Source organism: Larimichthys crocea, chromosome XXII (genome assembly GCF_000972845.2).
Source record: "Larimichthys crocea isolate SSNF chromosome XXII, L_crocea_2.0, whole genome shotgun sequence".
In the NCBI taxonomy this organism is placed as follows: domain Eukaryota; kingdom Metazoa; phylum Chordata; class Actinopteri; family Sciaenidae; genus Larimichthys; species Larimichthys crocea.
This window is the reverse complement of record NC_040032.1, coordinates 325345-347484: the sequence shown is the minus strand read 5'-3', so window position 1 is coordinate 347484 and position 22140 is coordinate 325345. Positions and strand designations below refer to the sequence as shown.

At 43.2% G+C, this 22140-nt stretch overlaps 1 protein-coding gene across 2 annotated transcripts in view; it reads right to left on the bottom strand.

Annotated features, from left to right (window-relative positions):
• Nucleotides 1-21095, bottom strand: part of crebrf (creb3 regulatory factor) — a 31360-nt gene extending 10265 nt beyond the window's left edge. The window contains exons 1-9 of one of the 2 annotated variants that reach the window (XM_010753700.3): nucleotides 20921-21095; nucleotides 13204-13458; nucleotides 10054-10179; nucleotides 5259-5434; nucleotides 1779-2941; nucleotides 1474-1671; nucleotides 437-626; nucleotides 244-317; nucleotides 31-150 (exon numbers count right to left, since the gene is read on the bottom strand). In XM_010753700.3, the coding sequence (XP_010752002.1) occupies nucleotides 31-150; nucleotides 244-317; nucleotides 437-626; nucleotides 1474-1671; nucleotides 1779-2941; nucleotides 5259-5434; nucleotides 10054-10179; nucleotides 13204-13212 (2056 nt within the window). In that variant the 5' untranslated portion in view covers nucleotides 13213-13458; nucleotides 20921-21095. Of the gene's footprint in view, nucleotides 1-30; nucleotides 151-243; nucleotides 318-436; nucleotides 627-1473; nucleotides 1672-1778; nucleotides 2942-5258; nucleotides 5435-10053; nucleotides 10180-13203; nucleotides 13459-20622; nucleotides 20805-20920 lie in introns of those variants that run through there. The other variant, XM_019253166.2, reaches the window with a different exon arrangement.
• Nucleotides 21096-22140: the final 1045 nt, after the last annotated feature.

The following is a 22140-nucleotide window of genomic DNA, read 5'->3' as shown; positions in this document are numbered from 1 at the left end:
GGTGACCTTTAATCTCTAAATGATTCTCACCAAGTGTCTCCTGGATGAGATGCTCCAGAGTGTCAGTCATGTTGGTTGGACGCGGAGAAGAGTCCTCTACCCGGGCCACAATCTCCTCTTTGATGGTGTTGATCACAAACAACAGGCGGTCTACGGGAAGACGTACACGTGGCAGATCAGAGGGTCAATATGTTAAAACAGGTAATCATGATCACTGCAGAGATGATGAACATATGTACTTACCGTACTCGGTGCTGAGTCCCCAGAGCTTCACTTTGTTTGCTTCATACTGGGCCTTCTTTTTTAAACGGCAAGCTCTACAGAACACACCAGATGAGTGGAGTTCACTAATACACCCTTTTTCAAATTCATACTCCTACTCCACGGGGGTCAGCATGATCATACGTGTTATACTTTATGTGTGTGCATGTCTTACCGCGATGCCAGCTTGTTCTTCTCCTTGCGGGACCGCGGTCGTGCGGTCAGCGGCAGCTCGCTCACGGGGGTCAAGTCGCTGATCACCTTGTTCAGTTTGCGGAGCTCGGTGCCGATCTGCAGCAGCTTCCGTGGATTGGGAGTCAGATCTTCCACATCCGTGCGGCGAGATTTCTTCAGCATATATTTTCCTTAACGATTAGAGACGAACATCACCATGAGTTTCATGTTTCAGCAGGCATATATGCAGTTTCTGATTCTCAGTATGAAAATGGAATAAAAAAACAACCAGCCAACGGGAGGTGCTGTTTCCATAGTTTGAATTGGTTTCTCACTGTATCAAGTTAATATGATTTGATTTATGGCATCGTATGTGATTTGAGTAATAAATCATGAAACATTCACTTGAGCCCGTCAGCTCCTCTCTGTTTGTATCATTTACATTGCTCATTACATGTACACATTTTCTCAACAGTTTTCTGTTTGGTCACAGATGGTGACCCCTGCAGTCGACCTAGACCAGTTCTGGGTTCAGTAATAAAGAAAATAACGACCTGATATGATTGAGTTTTTTTGACTGGCACAAAGTGCTTTTTCTTTTTGAAATTATCAAAAGGGATTATCAAGAGTCATCTTCTACATCCTCACACAAAATTCAATTCAGCAACAGAATTTACTAAACATGGGCAATGCTTTATTACCCGTGCCTTTTATGTGAGGAATGAGACTTTATTTATTTTATATATGTGATGACTTAAACTGTAACATCACTGCTGCATGCTGTGCACAGCTACTGTTGTGGAAAATGTCAGTCACAGTTGTATTAAAGGAGAATGTATCTCCACTGAGAGGCATATTTTATACCATGATGGAGGCAAAAATCCAATCATCCCAAAGGTCTTTGCTTTAAAGAGTCTCATAAAGCTTTTCACTAAATGTCATTATACTAAGTCTTAAAGCAAGTCATATATCCTCTGATGTGTTCATATCTTTGCTCCAGTGTGCAACTTATTTATGTGTGTGTTTGTGTGTGTATACCATGGAGAGGCCCATTCTTCTGGTACAGGTTGCTAGGCAGCGTGTGTCTGTCCCACTCAGACGGCTTAAGCATACGTTCCTGTTTGGGGGGGGTGAGCTGTTCACTGTACTCCCAGAAGTAGCGGCGCTTGCCTCGCTTCCGGCTGGAGACTCCTGCTGTCAGGCCTTTAATGTCCTCCATCAGCTCCATGTCACAACCTGGCAGAGGATAGGAAGTAAATCAGAAAGAAAGAAACAGCTATAGGTAATAATAAGAAGAAAATGAAATGTTGTAACCAGAAGCAGGAAGACGACTGGGTTCTTACCAGGCTCGGAGAAGGCATCACTCATGTCGTCATCCTTGTCTGCTTCATAGTCTTCATCCTCCTCCTCATCCTCTTCCTCCTCATTCTCTGAAAGCTCGTGCTCGCTGCCAAAACCCTCATCATGGTCTTCATCATCTAGTTCCAGCCCATCGCCGTCCTCCTCTTCCGCCTCTTCCTCGTCTTCCTCCTCCTCCTCCTCGTCTGCCTCCAGCTGAGAGTGGGCTCTGCCAGCCAGTCTACGGGTCAGGAACAGAGAGTAGTTGTGTTCCTCCTCCTTGCTCTTCTCTGTGCCCTCGGCAAGAACGCTGCCGCCGCTGGCCCCTGCCACACTGTCGCCGCCACCACTGGCCAGCCCAGAGGTGCTGCCCTCCAGGGCCTGGCTCGCCTCCACAAGATGAGGCACGGTGGCAGGCCAGCCTACAGGCATCTCTCTCTTCACTGTTCCCTCGGCCCTCCTCTCAAAGCTTGCCAGGATGCCGGAGCCACTTGCGGTAGCATCAGGAAGCCCAACCAAGGTGGCACTCGTCAAAGTGGAAGCCTTCTTGTCCTGGGGCTGGGAGAGAGGTAGAGGGGCCTCTGACCTCTCAAAATCTGTCTGGGAGGGCTTGTCGGGCTGAGTTTTATGCACAGCAGTCACACGGACTTTGGCCTTCCGCACAAAGTCCGAGCTGTGAGAAGTTGGGCCAGCCATCTTGGTTCCTCGTCCCTGGGGCTTGGCTTGAGCTTGACCATAGTCCTGGGTGGGACTGAGGAGGTTCTGGGTTTTGGCCATGGTCTCGGTGCTGGAGGGGATAGGTCTGGTGGCTTTTTGGGAGCCTTCGGGAAAGTCTGGGAGAAGGCTGCGGGAAGGACGGGAAGAGGATGTGGAGCTTGGAGAGGGCCGTGCAAAGCTGGGGCCCGATCCTTGGCCAGGGACCAGGGGTCTCTTACTGTGACAGGGAAGCTGGGATGGCTGAGGCTGAATCTGGGGGGCTGGTAGCGTCAGGTCACCGGGGGGGTAGAGCACCTCGCACACAGGCTGCGAGTCTTCACTGTTGAGTTGAGCCAGCGTCGGGGTTCGACCAATCACTTCCTCATCCTGGTAGGGACTAGAGAAGTCATCCAATCCAAGGAAATCTACCTCTTTGGTTCCCCAGATGTCACAGCTGGCCAGCCGTGTATATCTGCCAAGCAAAGAGACATACATATAGTCAACCTCACCTTTAAAATGTGACTGTTTCCAAAACATGGTGAGGATTCGCTGCATTACAAAATAATCGTGAGCTTCATCAATAATGCAAACAATCAGGCCTGGACATCTGTCCTCTATCTTCTGCAGTGTTTGACTGACACAAAGTATAATCTTCAGACACGGCTTCAATCTCTTTAAACTACTCTTTAGTAAAACCACAGCAAGGACGAGTGACCCAGAAACATGCTCCGTGACACAGCTACCAAACAGCAGGTCAGGACTAATGTGGCTGAGCTTGTAAAAGAATGACTCACTCATTAACCAAAAGAATTTTCCTCTGTTCCACCTAAATGTGACCTCAATCAATCCTGTAAGCAGCAAATAGCCCTCGTACCCTGCAAAACCCAGCACTTTCCACCTCACTTTTAATAGCCTTTGCACTTCAGATACTGGTTGTCTGCCCTTAGCTGACACTCAGCATCAGAGGAGAGAGTGCAGAAACTATTTTGGCAGTAAAGCATCAGGATCGCTGCAGGACAGACGGAGCATCACCTGAGATCTCAGGAGACTGCGGCATCCAGCTGCTTTGTTGTTTACTGACCTCTTCAAACACTCCCTGCCTCACAACGTAACCACTACCTACTCCAAATCACCCAATGTCGGCCTGCCTATGTCAGACCAAGATGACCTGCCTCCACGATTACCTGTCAGCGATAAACTCTCCTTCTATTAAAACCTTCAGGCACCAGAACATTCACACACTGACTTCTTATCGGCCATTACTACAGGGAAAATGAGACATCCTGAGCCCACATGATGCAGGGAACCACTGAGTACAACATCCTCTGTGCCAGGACTTCAATCAGCTCAGTTTATAATTAAGTTTGTATGTATGTATGAAGACATCATTTTGGATTTGCAATGCACATTTTTCATAATTTTTCATAATAAAAGAAAAAATGACACATTAATCAACAATAAATATAATTGTACAATCGTCTAGAGGTGGGTGGTTGACCAAGGTATTCCACCATCTTGTAAACTGTTTCTTCTATCCTGTCTGTGACTCTCAGCTCAAAGCTTCTTTCTCTCTGTATAAGGGTAAGTCATTTATTTAAACAGCTTTTTATTTGCAGCTCCAGGTTCATACACATTTGGTGCTCTAGTGATGTACAGTGCTTAACAAATGTATTAGACCACCTGTCAGAGACCATCCAGCATCATGAAGTGCTTTAACATGGACTCTTTTATTTTCAGTGAGCTCTCCATGTTTTACCATTTTACTGAATTCACATTTTTATACCCAAATCTGAGCCGGCTCACAACAGGAGAAGTCAAAAATGAATCAAGTGGTGGTCTAATACATTTTTTCAAGCACTGTATGTATAGCAGAAGGACAGTGTATATGGGTATATGGTACTGGCAGTGCAACTTAACAATGAGTTTTCAAAAGTTTTTCATCAATAATGAATCCGTTTATAATAAAAGTATATCAGGCTTTGAATACATAAACAAAACAATATTTGATTGCTACTTATGTATAATTAATTAATAGTCCATGCTCATCTGTGTCTCTCTATCTCTATCACAGGTTCCACTGCTACTGTAATCATTTTATCATTCATTGTAATTCATTGTCATTTTATCATTCACTGTAATTCATTGTCATTTTATCATTCATTGTAATTGTACAATATGTTTGTGTTGATTTGTTCTGTACACATGACATCTATTGCACGTCTGTCCGTCCTGGGAGAGGGATCCCTCCTCTGTGGCTCTTCCTGAGGTTTCTTCCACATTTGTTCCCTGTTAAAGGTTTTTTGTGGGCAAGTTTTTCCTCACTCGCACAGAGGGTCTAAGGACAGAGGGTGTCACTCCCTGTACAGATTGTAAAGCCCTCAGAGGCAAATGTACTTTGTGACTTTGGGCTATACAAATAAAATCTGATTTGATTTGATTTGATAATTTCCGTGAGATTTGTTCACAATTAGGAAAAACATTGTCTCTTCGGAAGTCTCACAACAATAAAGGGGATCATTTGATTAGTCCACGCTTCATTACTGACGAGTTACATGTGATGTATTTTAAAAGGCTCCTGTGAGTCTCAGATGGTTTGCTGTCCATTAAAACCAGAAACATCTTTGAACACTAAATGAAAGCTCCTGTAGTTATTGCACAATCTATTCATCAGTAATGTTGTGCACAATAAAGCTTCAGTTTGAGGAAGAATGAAGATTCATCAGTGTGTTTGCTGCTGTTTTTAACTCCATCTAAAATAAGCCACAGCATGTAAATAAATAATCCAGTACCTGGTGAGGTCTTCCCAGTAGGAGTCCCACTGTTCGAACGCTGAGCTGCTGTAGACTGTCTCACACTCGCCCAGACCCATAAGCTGATCCACGCAGCCCTCCACCTCCTTTCCTCCATCCCCGACCCCCACTATGCTGTCCCCACAGGGGCTCTGTCGGTGGGTCATGTCTCTGTCCTGCAGAGGGAAACATGGAGAATAGGAAGATTCAGTTCAGTTGTTTTCATTTTACTAGAGCTGAAGTGTGACATGTTTTTCTGTCAGACAAATAAGCGGGCTGGGTGTGCTGGTTGTCAGTCTCAGATCCTTCAACGTCTTCACAGTAGAGATCGAGGAGATCATAACATAACATTGCAAATATTGTTTTAATGTTCAAATAGTAAAAGAGTTTACAGATGCCAAATTTGTCCAGGGTTGAAGAAGATCATTCAGCATGCCATCATCTCATTAATGTGTTGCTATGGTGCAAGAAATTGGGAGTGCAGCAGTGAATCACTATTGTTTAGTCTACAGTGGACAGTAAATTGAGGCAGACACCTGGAGCTGACAGCGTGAGTGCTGACAGGTGAGCTGTCTGTTTGCTGGGAGTCTGGCAAATGTCACAAGCCTGCTAAACAATTAGGCACAGGCCACTCTGTTTTAAATGCCACGCTGGGCAGCCGAGCTGACCGGCTGTTTTTCTTTTTTTTTTGTTCAGTTTACAAAAAAATCCAGCTTCACTTGTCATTCTTACAAATAAAAAAAACGTTTCCATTTGTACATAGAAACATGTACATATGCATACGTATTCCTGACTTAATTTTTGTAATATTTTATTTTTTTCACTCATGCACTAATATGTCCCTTCACATTAGCAGCTAGATTATGATCAGGTACATTTATGGTGTCTATGAATGAAGTTGATAGAGGCACTGTGGACAACACAAGGGCCCTAAAGATGACTCAAGAAGACTGCATGTCGGATGAAAATGTAAACAGCGTGCAGCATCATGCTAATGTACTTGTGAGTATGTGCAGAGAAACGAACCCAAGTAAAATTTTATTTTGAACTTATGCACGCCTGGAAGTCCCTTTGGTGTCCAAGTGTGCAACATTGTAGTAAGTGACAGTGGAATCATACAGTCTGCTCTCATCGGGGCCATGAATTCAATCCATTTATTTCAAATTTGGTAGAATTTCTCCTTTTGGATCCATAAAGAATAGGTCAATTTCTCCATTTTAAATATTTCCAAAACTGTTCCATACCAATCATCCAATGTAGGCGGCACTGGACTTAGCCACCTTCTAGTGATTGATTTTTTACTTGCAGCAGCTTTGTATCCTTCCTCTGTTTCAGAACTAATACACGTCCCAGATAAAGATTCTTCCAGTCCATTGGTATCTGAGCTTTGAATACCAAGCACACCCCTCACATTTCTGCAGATAGTTCATCATATCTTTTCATGGGACAACACTGAAGAAATGGCACTTTGATACAATAGAGTCAGTGTACAGCTTGTGTAACAGTGTAAATTTACTGTCCCCTCAAAATAACTTAACACACAGCCATTAATGTCTAAACCGCTGGCAACAAAAGTGAGTACACCCCTAAGTGAAAATGTCCAAATTGGGCCCAAAGTGTCAATATTTTATGTGGCCACCATTATTGTCCAGCACCACCTTAACCCTCTTGGGCATGGAATTCACCAAAGCTCCACAGGTTGCCACTGGAATCCTCTTCTACTCCTCCATGACGTCTTAATGGAGCTGGTGGATATTAGAGACCTTGCGCTCCTCCACCTTCCATTTGAGGATGCCCCACAGATTCTCAATAGGGTTTAGGTCTGGAGACATGCTTTGCCAGTCCATCACCTTTTCCCCTTAGCTTCTTTAGCAAGGCAGTGGTTGTCTTGGAGGTGTGTTTGGGTTCATTATCATGTTGGAATACTGCCCTGCGGCCCAGAAGGGAGGGGGTCATGCTCTGCTTCAGCATGTCATTGGGGGTTCTAATGTATATATTTCATCAATTTCACTGTGTAGTTTTCTAATTTCCTGTTGCAAATTTAAATTTGTCGTGCTACTGTCCGCCTGTTGCAGCCGTTTTAATTTTCCCTGTAAATCAGAATTTTTTGCCCTTTTAGTTTTTTCATGTATGTAGTTAATGAATAAATTTTCCCTGTCATTACGGCTTTCAATGTGTCCCATAGAATCACTGGTGAAACTTCCCCTGAATCAATAAGGTCTATAAAATCCTTAATGTCTTCCTTTAGTCTCTCCACTATTTTTGGATCATTGAGTATATTCGAATTTAGTTTCCACAGGGTCCTTCTTACCTTCCTTTCTAATGATAGAAACATAGAAATAGGGCTATGGTCTGACAAGTCGATCGTCCTAATATTACAATCCTTTATCTTAAATCTATTTGTAAATAGTGAATGGACTGTACTTATATATCTCCTTTCTAGTCTTCCGACCACTCAAAGCGCTTTACAGTACATATCTCATTCACCCATTCATACACTGATGGCATTGGCTGCCATGCCAGGTGCCAACTGCTCATCAGTTTGAGGAGCTAACCGCTCATACATATCACACACCGATGGCACAGCCTTCAGGAGCAATTTAGCGTTGAGTATTTTTCCCAAGGACACTTCGACATGCAGACTGGAGGGGATTTGTGCTAAATATAAAAAAATAATTCAAGGATTCAAGGAGTCATTACAACACATGTAAACATGGGATGAAACGAAAATTGGTTTCCCCTGGTCCCAGAGCAGCCCAATATCAAATATAAAATAAAATATATATATACATATATATATATAGAACATAAAATATAAAAAGTAAAGGCAAATTTAAATTTAAGAAAAGTATATACAATAAATAGAAAAACAACAACAGTATAACACCATGGTGAGGTAGTGAGATGTGCAAGTGTCCAGGTTGTGCAAACAACTGCATTGTGCAAGTAATTGTAGTGCAAAGTATTTTGTTTTATTGTCTGTGCATCTGTGGTGGGGGGTCCAGATGGGGGATGGGGGGTGGTGGATAATCTATCCTTGAATAGACTGAATGTGGGAAAGAGAAGTGTGTGTAGTCTCTACTGGTAGGATGCAGCTCCGCCACACATCTATGATGCCCAACTCTCCCATTAATGACTTCACACTCCTGGTCAGAGACCTATTCTCCATTCTGTCGCTACCCTGGCTAGCCGTGGGGAAGCTAGCACGATTGTGTTGCTGCACCTCAATAGTTTTATCAATGTTCAGAACCGACTTTTTACTCTTATGTTTGGACGCCATCCTCGCCCCTTTCTAAATTTACAAATTGTTAAACAAAATTAAGTTATTTCGCCTTTAGGGGTGATTTCTTTTACTTTTGTCGAGAGACCCTTGCCTACGCTGCCATCCTTCAGGTGACCCGGATGCGACCCTGACCGGCTGTTTTTCAATGGAATTTAAATTTGTACAATTCTGATAATACTATGGCTGAAAATTATTAGAAATGTGGATATGAGTGAAATGAGAGATGGGTTTTCCTCTGTAAAAATGTCTGACAATGCTAACACATATGAGGAATGCAAGGGGCTTTCCATTCAGGTCAATTTACATGCGGTTTGTGTGAGGAAGGTCTGATGTCATCCCTGCAAACATTTAGACTTTATTCTATTTGGGTGGCCCAGTACACCAAGCTGTTTGATCCTTTGTTCCTGTTTGTATTCTATTTCAATGTTTTGACTGTAATTAGTACTTTATTTATTTGATATTTTAATTCAAATGATCAGAAACACGATCTGACTGTGCCACTGTCCTGTTGTTGAATTTGTTGGGAGCTTGTGAGCTGTGTACCATGTAACCTAATATTGTTTTTCGATACGGGTGGGGATACTCGTGTAGAGCTGAGCCGTACACAACTGTGACCACTCAAGTCGCTCAAGCTTGCACGGTGCGAGTGTTTTTCCACTGCACAGCATGGCGAGCTAAAAGAAGCTGTTTACTTTGATGCTACATTGGAGGTGTGCTAGAGTCTAGCAAACCACATTAAATGCCTGCAAGTCGTCTGCAGCTCTTTCTGCTCATTTCCACCTTGCACTAATTTAAAGTGATGTGTCCATATCATGGTGCGTTGACAAAGCTCTGCTAACTCTGTGATGTATTATTGCATTTCCTGCAGGTGCTTCACTTTCACTGGTTTGTCAGTGGAGAGCTTTTAATGTGAAGGGGCAGCGGCACACAGCTCCATAAACAGTAAAATAAGACTCATATATGACAGAATGAACAGGAACTGGAACTACACTTACTCAAAAAAAGTTATCAAACTGTGTGTGACAAACTATGTTTTAGCTCTGCCCTCAAATAAAAGCTGATCTAAAATCAGATACAGCTCAGCCCAGAAACATACAGATTAACAGCCATCAGTATGCTCTGATGACAGTAAGTGATGTGAACTACAATTACATGTGTGCTATAACAAATGGGTAAAAAACAAAGATTATCATTCATGTGATGCATAAGGAATTTGAACTGTTGATCTCTAAACGTGGATCTTTCATTCAGATGCAGCTCAGTGACGGCCAGCATGAGCAGCTGTGACTGATCTGAAAAGAAGTCTGGCTCAAAGGAGGGTTAGCAAGGTCTGATGTCCATCTGTAAGAGGCTTGGTGAAATGTGTGTGTGTGTAAATAAATATATATTTTTATATACAGGTGTGGATGATAGTAACAGCTTGTACAAAGAACTGTTAGCTGCACAGACGCTTTTATATCTGCTTAAATCATTTGTCTGTGAGTGTATGTGTGTGAGTGTGCAGCCACTTACCAGTTCGTACATGAAATCTGGGTCGGAGCTAGTGGCGAGCAGCTCAGTGCTGGTCAGGGCCTGGTCAGCAAACGAGTAGTTCTGAAAGGCGTCCCCAAAGGGAGGCTCCATCCCACTGACGCTGGGCTGCAACACACAAAACTATGAATGAACAAACAATAGTAAACAGATCAAATCTGTAAATTCTGCTGTTTCAGACACGATGACTCAGCTGATGAGCTGCAGATACATGTTATTATTTCTTCATCTACTACATACAAACGCATTAACCGTAGGCGTGACCCTGGATCAGCTGATGCTCACAGTGAATACCTCACAACATATCAGAGGAGCATCAGCTTGTAAACTGTGCCTCTGCTGTTAAAGTTAACAAACTAGTTAATAATGAGTTAGCCTGATATCGCTTCTGGTTGGTGTTGACTGTTTTTCCTTGAGGCTTATATTAGAGACAGGCCTTTATTTCTAATTCTCTGTTTGATAAGTTTATTTAATCATATTCTAGTGCAAAGCCTCTGATCTGCTCATGTTTGTCTCATTAAATATTCGTTGCAGTAACAATTTAACAGGGCATGGTGTACACAAACACTTCCTATATCCATTCCAAATTAAAACCCCTCTAATGTCTCAGTGGACGCCTCTCCCTTCATTTCTTAACAAGGCTTTCTTGTGAGACTTTCAGACACGCACAGTGTCCAGGAGCTTTGGGAGTTTATCCACCCTTGGTTTTTTTTCTCCCAGCCCCATTTGGTGCCATCCTCGTTTGTTTGTGTCAATCATGCCCCCGGCCATCATTTGATGCCTTTCGTTTGTCTACGGCTTTTGTTTGAGGAAATACGGCAGCCTGACTGATACTAGAATCAATAATTGTGGGTTTCAGTTTTCTAATAATGATATATCAGCTTAGTCATTAAAAAAATAGAAACACATAAACAAGCAGATTAATTGTGATCCAGATACATACTGCCCGGACATTTGTCAAGAGGCTTCTGGTGGAAAATCTTGGAAATCTCTGGAGATGTTGCAGTTATGTACAGTAATATTTGTCTCCACGATGGCCACCAAGATGCCATGTTTGTTTACTGCAGGATCTGAAGGTTGAACAGAAACAGCTACAGGACGAGCTGATCATCTTCTCCTCAGGCTAATTGTATTATGTTTCTATTCATTCAGCACCACAGAGAACAACAACAACACTGAATCCTAAATTCACACACATATTTGTGGAATGATCCAGAGTTTACACGTTCACTCACTAACTCATTCACTGTCAGCAGCCTGTCTGTTCCCAGAAGCTGTTTGGTGGTGATGGTTTACTGTACAGTTACAGTTGAAATTTAAGTAACTGGATATAACCAAATATAGATTTTTCCACACTTTTCTAAACTGTCCAGGGGCCTCATGTACAAATACTTGCGTGGATTTCCTACTAAAACTTGGCGTACGCCAGAACCCGAAAACTGTCGTACGCACAAAAATATTCAGATGTATCAAAGTGTGCGTTCGCATGGATCCAAGCACGTTTCTTTTGTACATGCCAATCAACGTGGAATTGAGCGCACGTGCAACTCCTCCCTGTCCACGCCCCCATTTACATATGCAAATCTATTTAAATAGGCCCTGGACCTGAGATTCACCTCTTTGTCCGATCAGATAACGCGATGAACAAAGGAAAGAAAATGAATTTCACAGAGTCTAAGCTAAAGATTCTAGTGAATGAAGTGGAGATTCTGTTTGGTTCCCTGTCAACAGGGATAAATATGACCAAAAAAAAAGACGTGAGTGGGAGCGTGTGTGTGAGGCTGGAAATGCCGTGGGATGCGAGCAGCGCACACACAGGTGTGGACAGGTGTGGCGCTGCGGCTGACATTTTACGCCCGCTTTTACTGACAAGAATACTGAACACAGGGAGACAATCAGGGGCTTGTTAGAAAGCTCTGCAGCTCTAATTTCACCAGCAGAAAATAAAGAAAACCAAAAACATGATATTTGAATGCGCACATGCCCAAATATGCACTGGCACACTGGCACGGCTTCTGGGTAAGTAAAGAGTTTATTCGTTTAATTGTTTCGTATGTAATCCAGCGTTACATACGGGACAATTAAACGAATAGAAGCCACCCATCGCGCACCGTGCCAGTCTCCAGCCTGTTCTCAGCAATGCTGTTAGTCATAATGAATGAGTCGTGCGTTGAACCAGGCCACCTTGCCACGATGTTAGTTAGCTGCATTCGCGCATCACATATGATTTGAACATTGATGGAATGAAAATGTTTCCTACTAACATAAAAAAAATCATCCTGTGATGGCGCTTTTATAGCAATGTGTGTGCAGTCAATAGCTCCGATTACATTAGGGAAACCGGCTCTCGCTGCAAACTGTGCTTTAATGTCGGCCTGTTCAACAGCACTGTATGGGAATCTGATGTACCAGGAAGACATTCGGATGATTCCGTCCCACACAGCTGGCATGGCTCGGCTCAGGGTTAACTGGCACACTCCTGACCGATCGGCCAGCTCCCGCTGGAATGCCCCTGTTGCCGGGAACCCCAGCGCAGTCAGGCAGCCGGCCCGCCGGCCCCCGTTGCGCTCTCGGGCCGGCCGCAGCTCTGCAGTAACTCCAGTAACACTGGCCTTGGTAACCGAAATCGGCTTATGAGCCAATTATCATGGTTTGCAAGTAAATCCTTGCGTTCCTTAAATCGCTCACGGCGGTCCGTTGCAAGGTCCTCTAACAACGCTAACGCTGTCTTTGTCAATATCATTTTCTTAATCACATTGCGCATGCTTTTATATCCACTTATATAATTGCAAACACCTGCGTGTGTTAATAGTTCATAAGTGTGCCTCTGATGTGCACATCACTCTAATGACTACTTGTTTTCACATTATTAACAGTTTCCCAGCTTCACCTCTAAGTGTCGCCAAAGGAACAATAGCTGTAGAAACGTGCGTACGACAGCTATGAAATTGGCGTGGGGCACGCACATTTCTACGATTGTTTCACGTTTGATACATTTGAACGTGAGCGTGGAAAAGGACGTACGCCCCTTTTTTGTGCGTACGCATGCTTTGTACATGAGGCCCCAGGTCTGTGTAGAAAGAAACCAGTCTACCTGTGTGCCACTGATGTTACACTTTCCTACTGTCTTACCTGAGGCATCGCCAGGCACAGCTTAGAGCTCCAGCGGGGGGAACCTCTGGGCCTCCTGTCTGGTCCCAGCGGTATGAGTTTGTTTGATCAGCACAATAAATTACTGCTAAATGAGACAATCGCCAAGTGCTGCCTGGATGCAGCCTGCAAGGCTGGGGCTAGGGGGAGAGGGGAAGATGGGGGTTCGGTGACTGGGCTCAACCTGGTCTGGTCGGATCTATTGTGGTCTGATGTGGTTCTCTGGGTGCTTCAGGTCTGTGGTAAAAACAGAGACAGTGCACAGAGTGTAAGAACACAATAGTAGCATGCAGGTACAATTTAACTACAGCTGTTTTTGTAAGAGGATCAAGTGTGAAATTAACAGGTCTGCAAAAATAAAATAAAATCATAAAATGGCACATACAAGAGTCAAAATGAAACACTCGACACAAGTCAATGAATCAATCAGTTATCAACTATTAAATTAAATTAGACACCAAAATTTTGTCCGTTTTTTAAATTTCAGTTATTCTTGAGATTTAAAAAATCAATCATTGGTTCCAGTGTGTAAAATATGTGTGTGTTTTTTTTGCATTCATGTGTTTTGACATTTTAGAAAAAATGATATGAAAGAGTGAACTCTATAATGCATGTGTGCCTTCATTCTGTCATTTCTGAATGAGGAAGCTGTGATTATATAAAATATAAAATGAAACATTGCCAGCAGCAGGTAAATGAAGTGATCATCTCATGAAATGGTGTTGCCATGGTTGCAAAAATAAGCTAGGAGCTGATAGGCTAACAGTATTCTATAAGTTGAATATTATAGAACACTTGATTATTAATAATATTCTTCTATACACTGCTGGCCATGCAACATCTCTCCCTCTCTGCTGTTTGCACCATCTCAACAAGCAGCTGCATAAACAAGTGTAGAAATGATCAATACAGAAGAGGTTCACTAATTCATCACCACCCTCTAGGTTTCCTCTGGGCTTCAGATGCTCTCTGCTAACTTTTGGGGTACAGTGTAGTGTGAAGATAACTGATATTAAGTAGAATTCCCCTTATGGTTTTTACAAATACCCTTTTTACTGTGTACCAGTTCTACTCGAGCGTAACAACAGACAGGCCTTTGTTTGGCACATAAATAGTGTCTGTATCTTTAAAGGAACACATCATGGGAAAGAAACTCTGTCCCAGTGCTCCTAGAAATGCTGAACTGTTGCCTCCAGTCCTCCCTGTGTTTACTGATCACTGCTGGGTGGGAGTCTCAGCCTTCTGTCTCATGAGCTGGACCTAAAGTCAACACAGCACTGGGCCGAACACTAGTCTATTTATTGTAATCTCATCTTTCCTCCTCGGTCCCTCTTGCTCACTTCTCTTTTTACAGACTTAAAGGTCCAGTGTGTCAGATTTTGTTTAATCACCTGAAAGTAAGAATCTTTATGTTTTTGTTACTTTAGAACGAGCCTTTATATCTACAGACACTGCAGGTCCACCATGTTTCTACAGTAGCCCAGAACAGACAAACTAAACACTGGCCTTTCACAATGTTTGCAGCCACCATAAGTTCTCACACACTGGTTCTTTAAGACTTAAATATACTCTGATTTTGTGGGGTGTATACGATGAGGCAATGTTAGCGGGTTAAGCAGATATCTATGGGCTCGACTACAGTTTGAAGACATCACAAAGCTGGCTTGCTTTTAACCCACTACGAGTGTAGTATCTATAATATTGTTCATCATGGATGTATTAAGAGAGCCAGATAAGTGCTGCAGCTCAGCCTCGCTACCAATTTGCCCTGGTGGTCACCATTGGTACTGTAACAAAAAATCAGCAACAAAAAGAGTGTAGAAAAGAGTGTAGACCTTGACTGGATACCTCAAACCGCAAACAAGGTCAATTACTACTCTCTGATCAATTCATAATATTGTATTTAAAATGTGTGATGTCATCTTAATGTAAAGTTCATGAGTGGAGCAGGAATGTTTGGGTGGAGCCAGCAGGAGAAACACTAAAGCACATGTGCAGTGGACCACAACAGGAAGGAAACACAGACGCTAGAAAACTTGAGGCTTGTTTGTTTTGAGGGCAGTTTTCATTCAAGTGAATGGGTGCCATCTTTAGAGCTGTGTATGCAGTTTACATAATACATCCATCCATTTTTAACAACTGCTATCAGAGGCACAGGGGGCTGGAGCCTCTCCCAGCTGACATTGGGTGAGGTTTGGTGGGGTACACCCTGGACAATTACAGGGCACAGAGAGACAATCAACCATTCACACTCACATTCACACCTACGGACAATTTAGAGTCAACAATTAACCTGGCAACTGTGGGAGGAAGCCGGAGTACCTGGGGAGAACCCACCAACATGCAAATTCCACACAGAAAGGCCCCAGCCAGGTTATGAACCAGGAACCTTCTGGCTGTGCTACCCACTGCACCACTGTGCCGCCCGAATACGCCCAAGAAGTCCTGAGTTTACAATAGAGGCTTCTAAACAGCCATAGACAGCCAGAGATAGAAGAACCATTTTTGAAACCAGGTATTCACTTTGGGTTTAAAATAAGACTTGTAGAGTGTAGAGAAGGGTCTGACAGTACACTCATTAATGAGCCAATTAATCACTATAGCAACACACCAGCCCAGTCAGACTCCGGAATGTCCAACTTGCGTTCCTCAACGTGATATCTTCAAAATATCTTCCTGTTCCCAACCAGCAGTCCAAACCAAATGATTCACAATTAAAATGGTATAACTTGGAAATGACTGAAACGATTAATCGATCAAATAGCTGATTATTACTCTGTCAGTTGACAAACTGATTAAGTTGTCCTTGCTGCAGAGGCAGTGGCCGGACGTCTGCTAATGAATGAATGTGTAAATATTTGGCTGCCTTTAAATCTCTTGCACAGTGCTCTTAATAGTCCTTTTTTCCAATCAACATAAAAAAACAACATGTTGTGAGGATGATGTTCTGAGAAACCGTGCCCCATCGTGTTCAGAAAGCACCAACCTTTTACAAACACTACTGCCTCCCTGCCTTCATTCAGAGAGCATCTGAGTTGTTCTGAGTACACAGAGCTTAACCTTAACATCTTTTTAACCCTCCCCTCACACTTGTTTGTTCTCTCACTTTCCTGAACACACCGACTGATCTTTGATTCTTTTGCTGCTTTCACATAGCGAGTAAATGAGAATCTGCATGGAGACACGACCCCTGCAGTGAACAGCTGACACACAATTATACAACAGACCCACTGCTCTGAGGCCAGTTGACGGCATCACTTCCTCCCATGACTGAACTTCTCACCCCTGTACACTCACTTTGCATAGGCAGGAAGTGGCAGAAAAGAAAAAAACATTGGTACACACTACGAGTACAAGCGATCGTAAAATCCCTTTACAAACACCAAAGTACATGCAAGCACACAGGCCTATGCACATAAATATGCATGTACACACATACTCTCTTAATGACCAACAGTACATTTGGAATTTCGGCCTGTAAGGTACAAAATGTGATCATTATCATATCTCAGTGTGTACTTCCTTCCAAAGCAGCTGCCTCTGACTTCTCTTGTAGCAGAAGCAGAATGAGGAAACATATGGCTGAACACAACAGTAACATCAACATGAATCCAGACTCTCTGTTATCACAGAGGGAAACAGAAAGGCTGCGTTCACAAGCAGCAATCTTACAGACGTGCAAAAAACAAGTCACAATGCTCATCTCTCATCTCTCCAGGCAGAGCTGCAACCAATATTTCTGAGCAGCAGAATTTAATATAATCCAACTCACTACTCAGTAGCTGACACAGGCTGTGATGTAGAGCCGGATCTTTATGACAGAGCCTGACAGGCCCAAAAAGACCAAAGGCTGAATTTCTCTCAGGCTTCGGTCAGAAGCATTAGATCTTTTCCTTTAGCTCTCATATTTTGGGATTCCCAGTCAGTCAGTCGGTCAGTCAGTCTAATCTGTGGGCTCAGGTCAAAGTTCAAACTTTTCAAGACTATTTTCTAAAGCTAGAACAAATGGAAAAAGTCATGTTTGCTAAAGAACTACAGATAAACTGATGAAGACAAAAGTTACTCAACAGGGCAGATTTTTTGCAGCATCATGGTTACATCTCTGATCTCTGCTTCAGGAAGGACATAGGGAATTGTAGTTTGAGTCTGATTCAAGGCTGGCTTTAGCCCACGAGGCCGAGGTTACAAAACACTACTCTCAGTAATGTGACTGACTTTCGATTATGCTGTGATGAATTACTCCATCATGACTTCAGCAGCACACACGTTGGATATATCAAATGTCTCCTTAAACTGTTTACAAAATGTACATCTATACAACTAGGTTAGACATGAGGGCTCACAATGTGTACTCTCTACATATGTATGGTTTCCTGTGTCGATGTCGTTCACACATGCGGCTGTCTACGATGAGCTCAAAATGGACATAGACCCGAGCATCATCTGGGCTGCAGTATTCTTTCCAGTGAGCATTTTAAGAAATTACTGTGAGCTCTAGCACAGTCATTTACACACACAGGAAAAAAATCAATAAAAATGCTAAGATTAATTAAGACTTCATTCCACAGTCATCACTATCGTTGAATGTTCACACACAACCAGATGTGGGAGATCTGCAGAGTTTAGCTATGACTGTGCTGCACTCATCTCATACCTCCACTATCATGCAAACAGCTCACATTCTCTGCCTCATAACATTGGATGTGATCCAAGTAGGCCAATCAGGAGTGTCTTATTTGGAATGAGTTACCTACTGATACCAGTCCGTCCATGATTCCCACAGAGATAACAAGCAGGAGATGACGAGAGACAAACAGGGAATGGATGCTCACTAACAGTGCGTGAGGGTTGGGACTTTTAATAATTCATTTATATGTCTTAAGTGGTATAAGCACAGTAGGGCTGTGTATCATTTAGTTATGGACCTTCAGTGGAATTGTATTATATGTGACGTTGTGTTTTTTATCATACAGGCATGATGATGACAGAGAAGGTTAATTAAAGAGATGACAACAGATATCACAGAATGGGTGCAGTTAGAGGTCATGGTTAGAGAGACGAGCCCACTCAGTCACCAAGACGCACTCCAAGTGCAAATTCTTTCTGGAGTTCACCTTCTTGTCAGAGTGCAGTACTATAAACAGCTCTTAAGACAGGAAATTCACTGCTGCCTTGTGGACATTGGCATCATGTTCAGCTGTATATTCAAAAAATTACAAGGTAAACACATTTTGATGGCTTTATTATTGTGATGTCTTACTGTGTTCTGGCTCATTGACTACCTCGATTTTACCACAGTCTACAGCTCAGACCCATGAAGAGTCTCCCTGAGTTCAGCATTTGAGAAAGTATGTCATAACGGATAGGTATTCTTCACTGCAGATGTCTAGCTCTCGTCCACAGCAGCTCAGTAACACCTACGCATAGCAGGATTGCTGTAGGACAGCGGGTCCCAAAAATGGAGGAAAGTGAGCCAACGTATCAGAGAAAAAGAACACGGAGTGAAGGTAACTGTGAATGGAACTCATTGGCTGCAAACATTTGGACTTGTTAATAACAGGTGGAGCTGTTGTTAATAGCTGCTGTGCATTGTGATAATTTCTGGAGCTGAGCCATTGTTAATGTTATTAGCTCCACCTGTGATTGTCCTACTCCGACAGGTCAAAATGTCTGCGGCGAACAAGGTCGGTTTATCTCATTCATCTGGGAGCTCCACAGAAACACGGTGACAAGATTCAGTCAGAAAGCGGAACAACACATGTAATAAAAAAAGTCTGTCTGGATCTTAAGCTCACTGAGCATACAGCAGGAAAGCTCTGTGTGGGAGAACAGCGTGTCATGTGAGTGACGTGTTAACATGTAGCTCGTATTCCTGATCATGTCATCTCAATCAGATTCAGCATGGCTAAACTCCTCAGTGTAGATTTTGTGGTTTGGACATGACGTAAAACATTTGAGATCTTCTGCTGTAAACACACAAGCACATGCACATGAATTATGTTGATAATAAAATAGTTTGATGCATGTGATGAGCTGACATTTGTTGTTGCAGCATGTGTGTTTGTGGTGGGAATGCTTTTCTTTAGCCTCACTATTACAACAGTGACAGATGACAATGCAACTGCTGATGAAAACACACTGAGCTCTGCTCTGTCACTTATACAAACACGAAACAACCACAGTGGAAGAACACAAATGATACACAAAAAGGTATGAAACCGTGTGAAAACTGAAAATATAAAGTATTTTAGCTCAGAACTCTAAAAAAAATGATCTCTTTGTGACTGATGCACTTGTTTTGGGGAGGCACAGTGAGAGAATAAACAGCTACAGCTCATCATCATCATCATCATCATCATCATCATCATCATCATCACCATCATCATCACCATCATCACCACCATCTAACATGCAGGTACATATTACAGATGACCCGTTATAAACGCCAATAAAGCCATGAATGTCAGCAGTATCTCCACAGTGTCTGCACTCATCACATCCCCAGCAAAGCAAAACAAAACCTCAATCTAACCCTATGTGCCAACACCCACGTAATCCCTCCTCCTTATTGGTCGAGCGAAGTTGACGTCCCGCCTCCGTCGCGTGTCTGAATGGCCGCTCGGCCTGTCAATCCCGCGAGCTGCTACATAATAAACACCTCGTTTCAATCTAGGTTGAGGCAGAAGATAAACAAGTTGGAGGCCTACATGCCCGTGGCCTAGTTAGCTCCATTTAAGAGACATTTCAAGTCAGATCCATCGCCTAACACGAAATGTGAACACAGCACATGAGCACACGTCAAGCCGTGACATCTGCTAGCCTTTACACGTAAGAAGAGACAGCACATTAAACATTTATCTACCAAAGTCGCTTGACAAAACTAAAGAGCAGCTTGTTTAGATAAAGTCCAAACTCATCTGTCATCCCAAACACATGTTTACTGAAGAAAGCAGCTCGGTGGAAGCTCGGCTGTGATCCGCGTGGATATTTCACTTACATGACACGGACATGTCTCGCTGTGTCGCGCTGCTCTCAGCAGCAGTGTGTGTGTGTTGTGTTTGGGGGGCGTGTACCTCCACACAGCTAAAAGTCACTGCTGGACGTTTCACAGGCACGCGGAGGCTTTCCTCACCACAAATACACTTTCATTTAGTTTTTATATTCTACTATATTTATGAATGATGCGTTCATGAGTCAGGAGTAAGAGGTGCAGCGTTATTTGGATAGTTTCTTCTTCTTATATAAGAGCTTTCTTTAAGCACCCTGACCCCGACCAGACATACAACCTCACTCATAACGAGGAAGAGCAATTAACTGTACAGGATAGAATCATTCAAATCACCGGGACGTTATTTTCGGACAGGTGTAGCTGGGTGACATTTGACAGTGACCGACATGTACCTGAACTCATCACGGAGCGTTCGCTGGCTCCGTACCTGCACCCGAACACTTCCTGGGCAGACTGTCGTGCACCCTGCCGGACCCGCTCAGCGTGTTACCGAGTCCGAACGGTGCTTTTTATTGCGGAACTAGCGAGTGTGGCTTCCTTTCCCTCGCAGCTCACAGTCAGTATGGCCTCCCTCCGTCCGCCCCCTTCCTCATCCCACAACAACAAGCGACCTGCCGTTAGCTTCACAGCTAATCCTCCGCACCGCGCGGCAAAGTTCCCCCAAAACCAACCGATACCGGTCCTACTCACTTTTAGGACGGCCATGCACACGTCCTGTGTGGTGTCGGGTCTCCTGGTGGAGATAATAAGGCCCCCTTCAATGGAGTCCACGCGCTGGTCCAGCTCTCTCGGGTTTGTTTTGTTTTTCTTCTTCCTGACGGGTTCCTGGAAAGCGCGTGACTGCCCGACCACGTGGTACGCCGCTGGGCCAATAAGGAGCGGAGCCCGAGTCCGATGAAAACATTGTAACGTTTCACTATTTTCAATATGAGTACTGTAATATTACAACAGAGCAGTTACCTTTAACCAGCAGCTACCAGGGCCAAAAACAGGCTTACACAAACTCACTCTTTCTACTTCATTTAGACGTGACACCGAAAGATGTTTGTAATTGTTCATATTTTGAGTTTGCTATCAAGTTTCGTTTTCTGTAAATTCAGTTTGAAAGCCTCTTCCACTTAAAAATACAAAATCACCATTTGTCACCTTAATCGCCACCATCGTCATTTTAAAGGTTTAGAGGGACGCTGTGGAGTTTTTAATCCAAAGTAATGTTTTTGCCAGTTGGTCCCCTTTTTGTTTGTTCACGTGTGTGTATGTATGTGTGTGTGTGGGTGACAGGGTATATATTTCTGCCAAAACCAGGCACAGGCTGGAAGAAGATCAAGCTAGGTAGGGCAGGGTTCAATGTTTAAAAGTGGATTTACAAATCTGTTGATGATACACAAAATGTGTTCTGATGAGGAGCACACTGTAAACACAGTCCAGTCCCAATTATTCACTGTGTGTTTGGTGAAAATATTGTGACTAGACTATAAAGTGTGGAACAATGAGCACAGGAGATCGATCCCTGACACTAACAGGATCAAATCAACATTTATAGCTGTGGTTAACTGAAGAAGAATCACACCGGAATAAACAGCTATCACCCACAAAGAGCTCAGTGTGCTTCTGCTGTTCAACATCTTATCTCTACTTCCTTTTATGATGTGTCCATCAAATCAAATGAGTCTGAAACGAGTCAGATGGGGCAGAAAAGATCACACTTTAAATCTGAACTAAATCTCACAACCAATAATTCAGAATTCACTTAGGTGAACAGACCAGGAACATATCCTCACTTAGGAGCTTTTTTTTCATTCAGCCCTCACAAATATAGAACAGCAAACATGCAACATCATCAAAGGTTTCATTCATTTCAGGCTGTATTTCTCAAGAACATGAAGCATTCAGTAACACCAGTGGAAAAC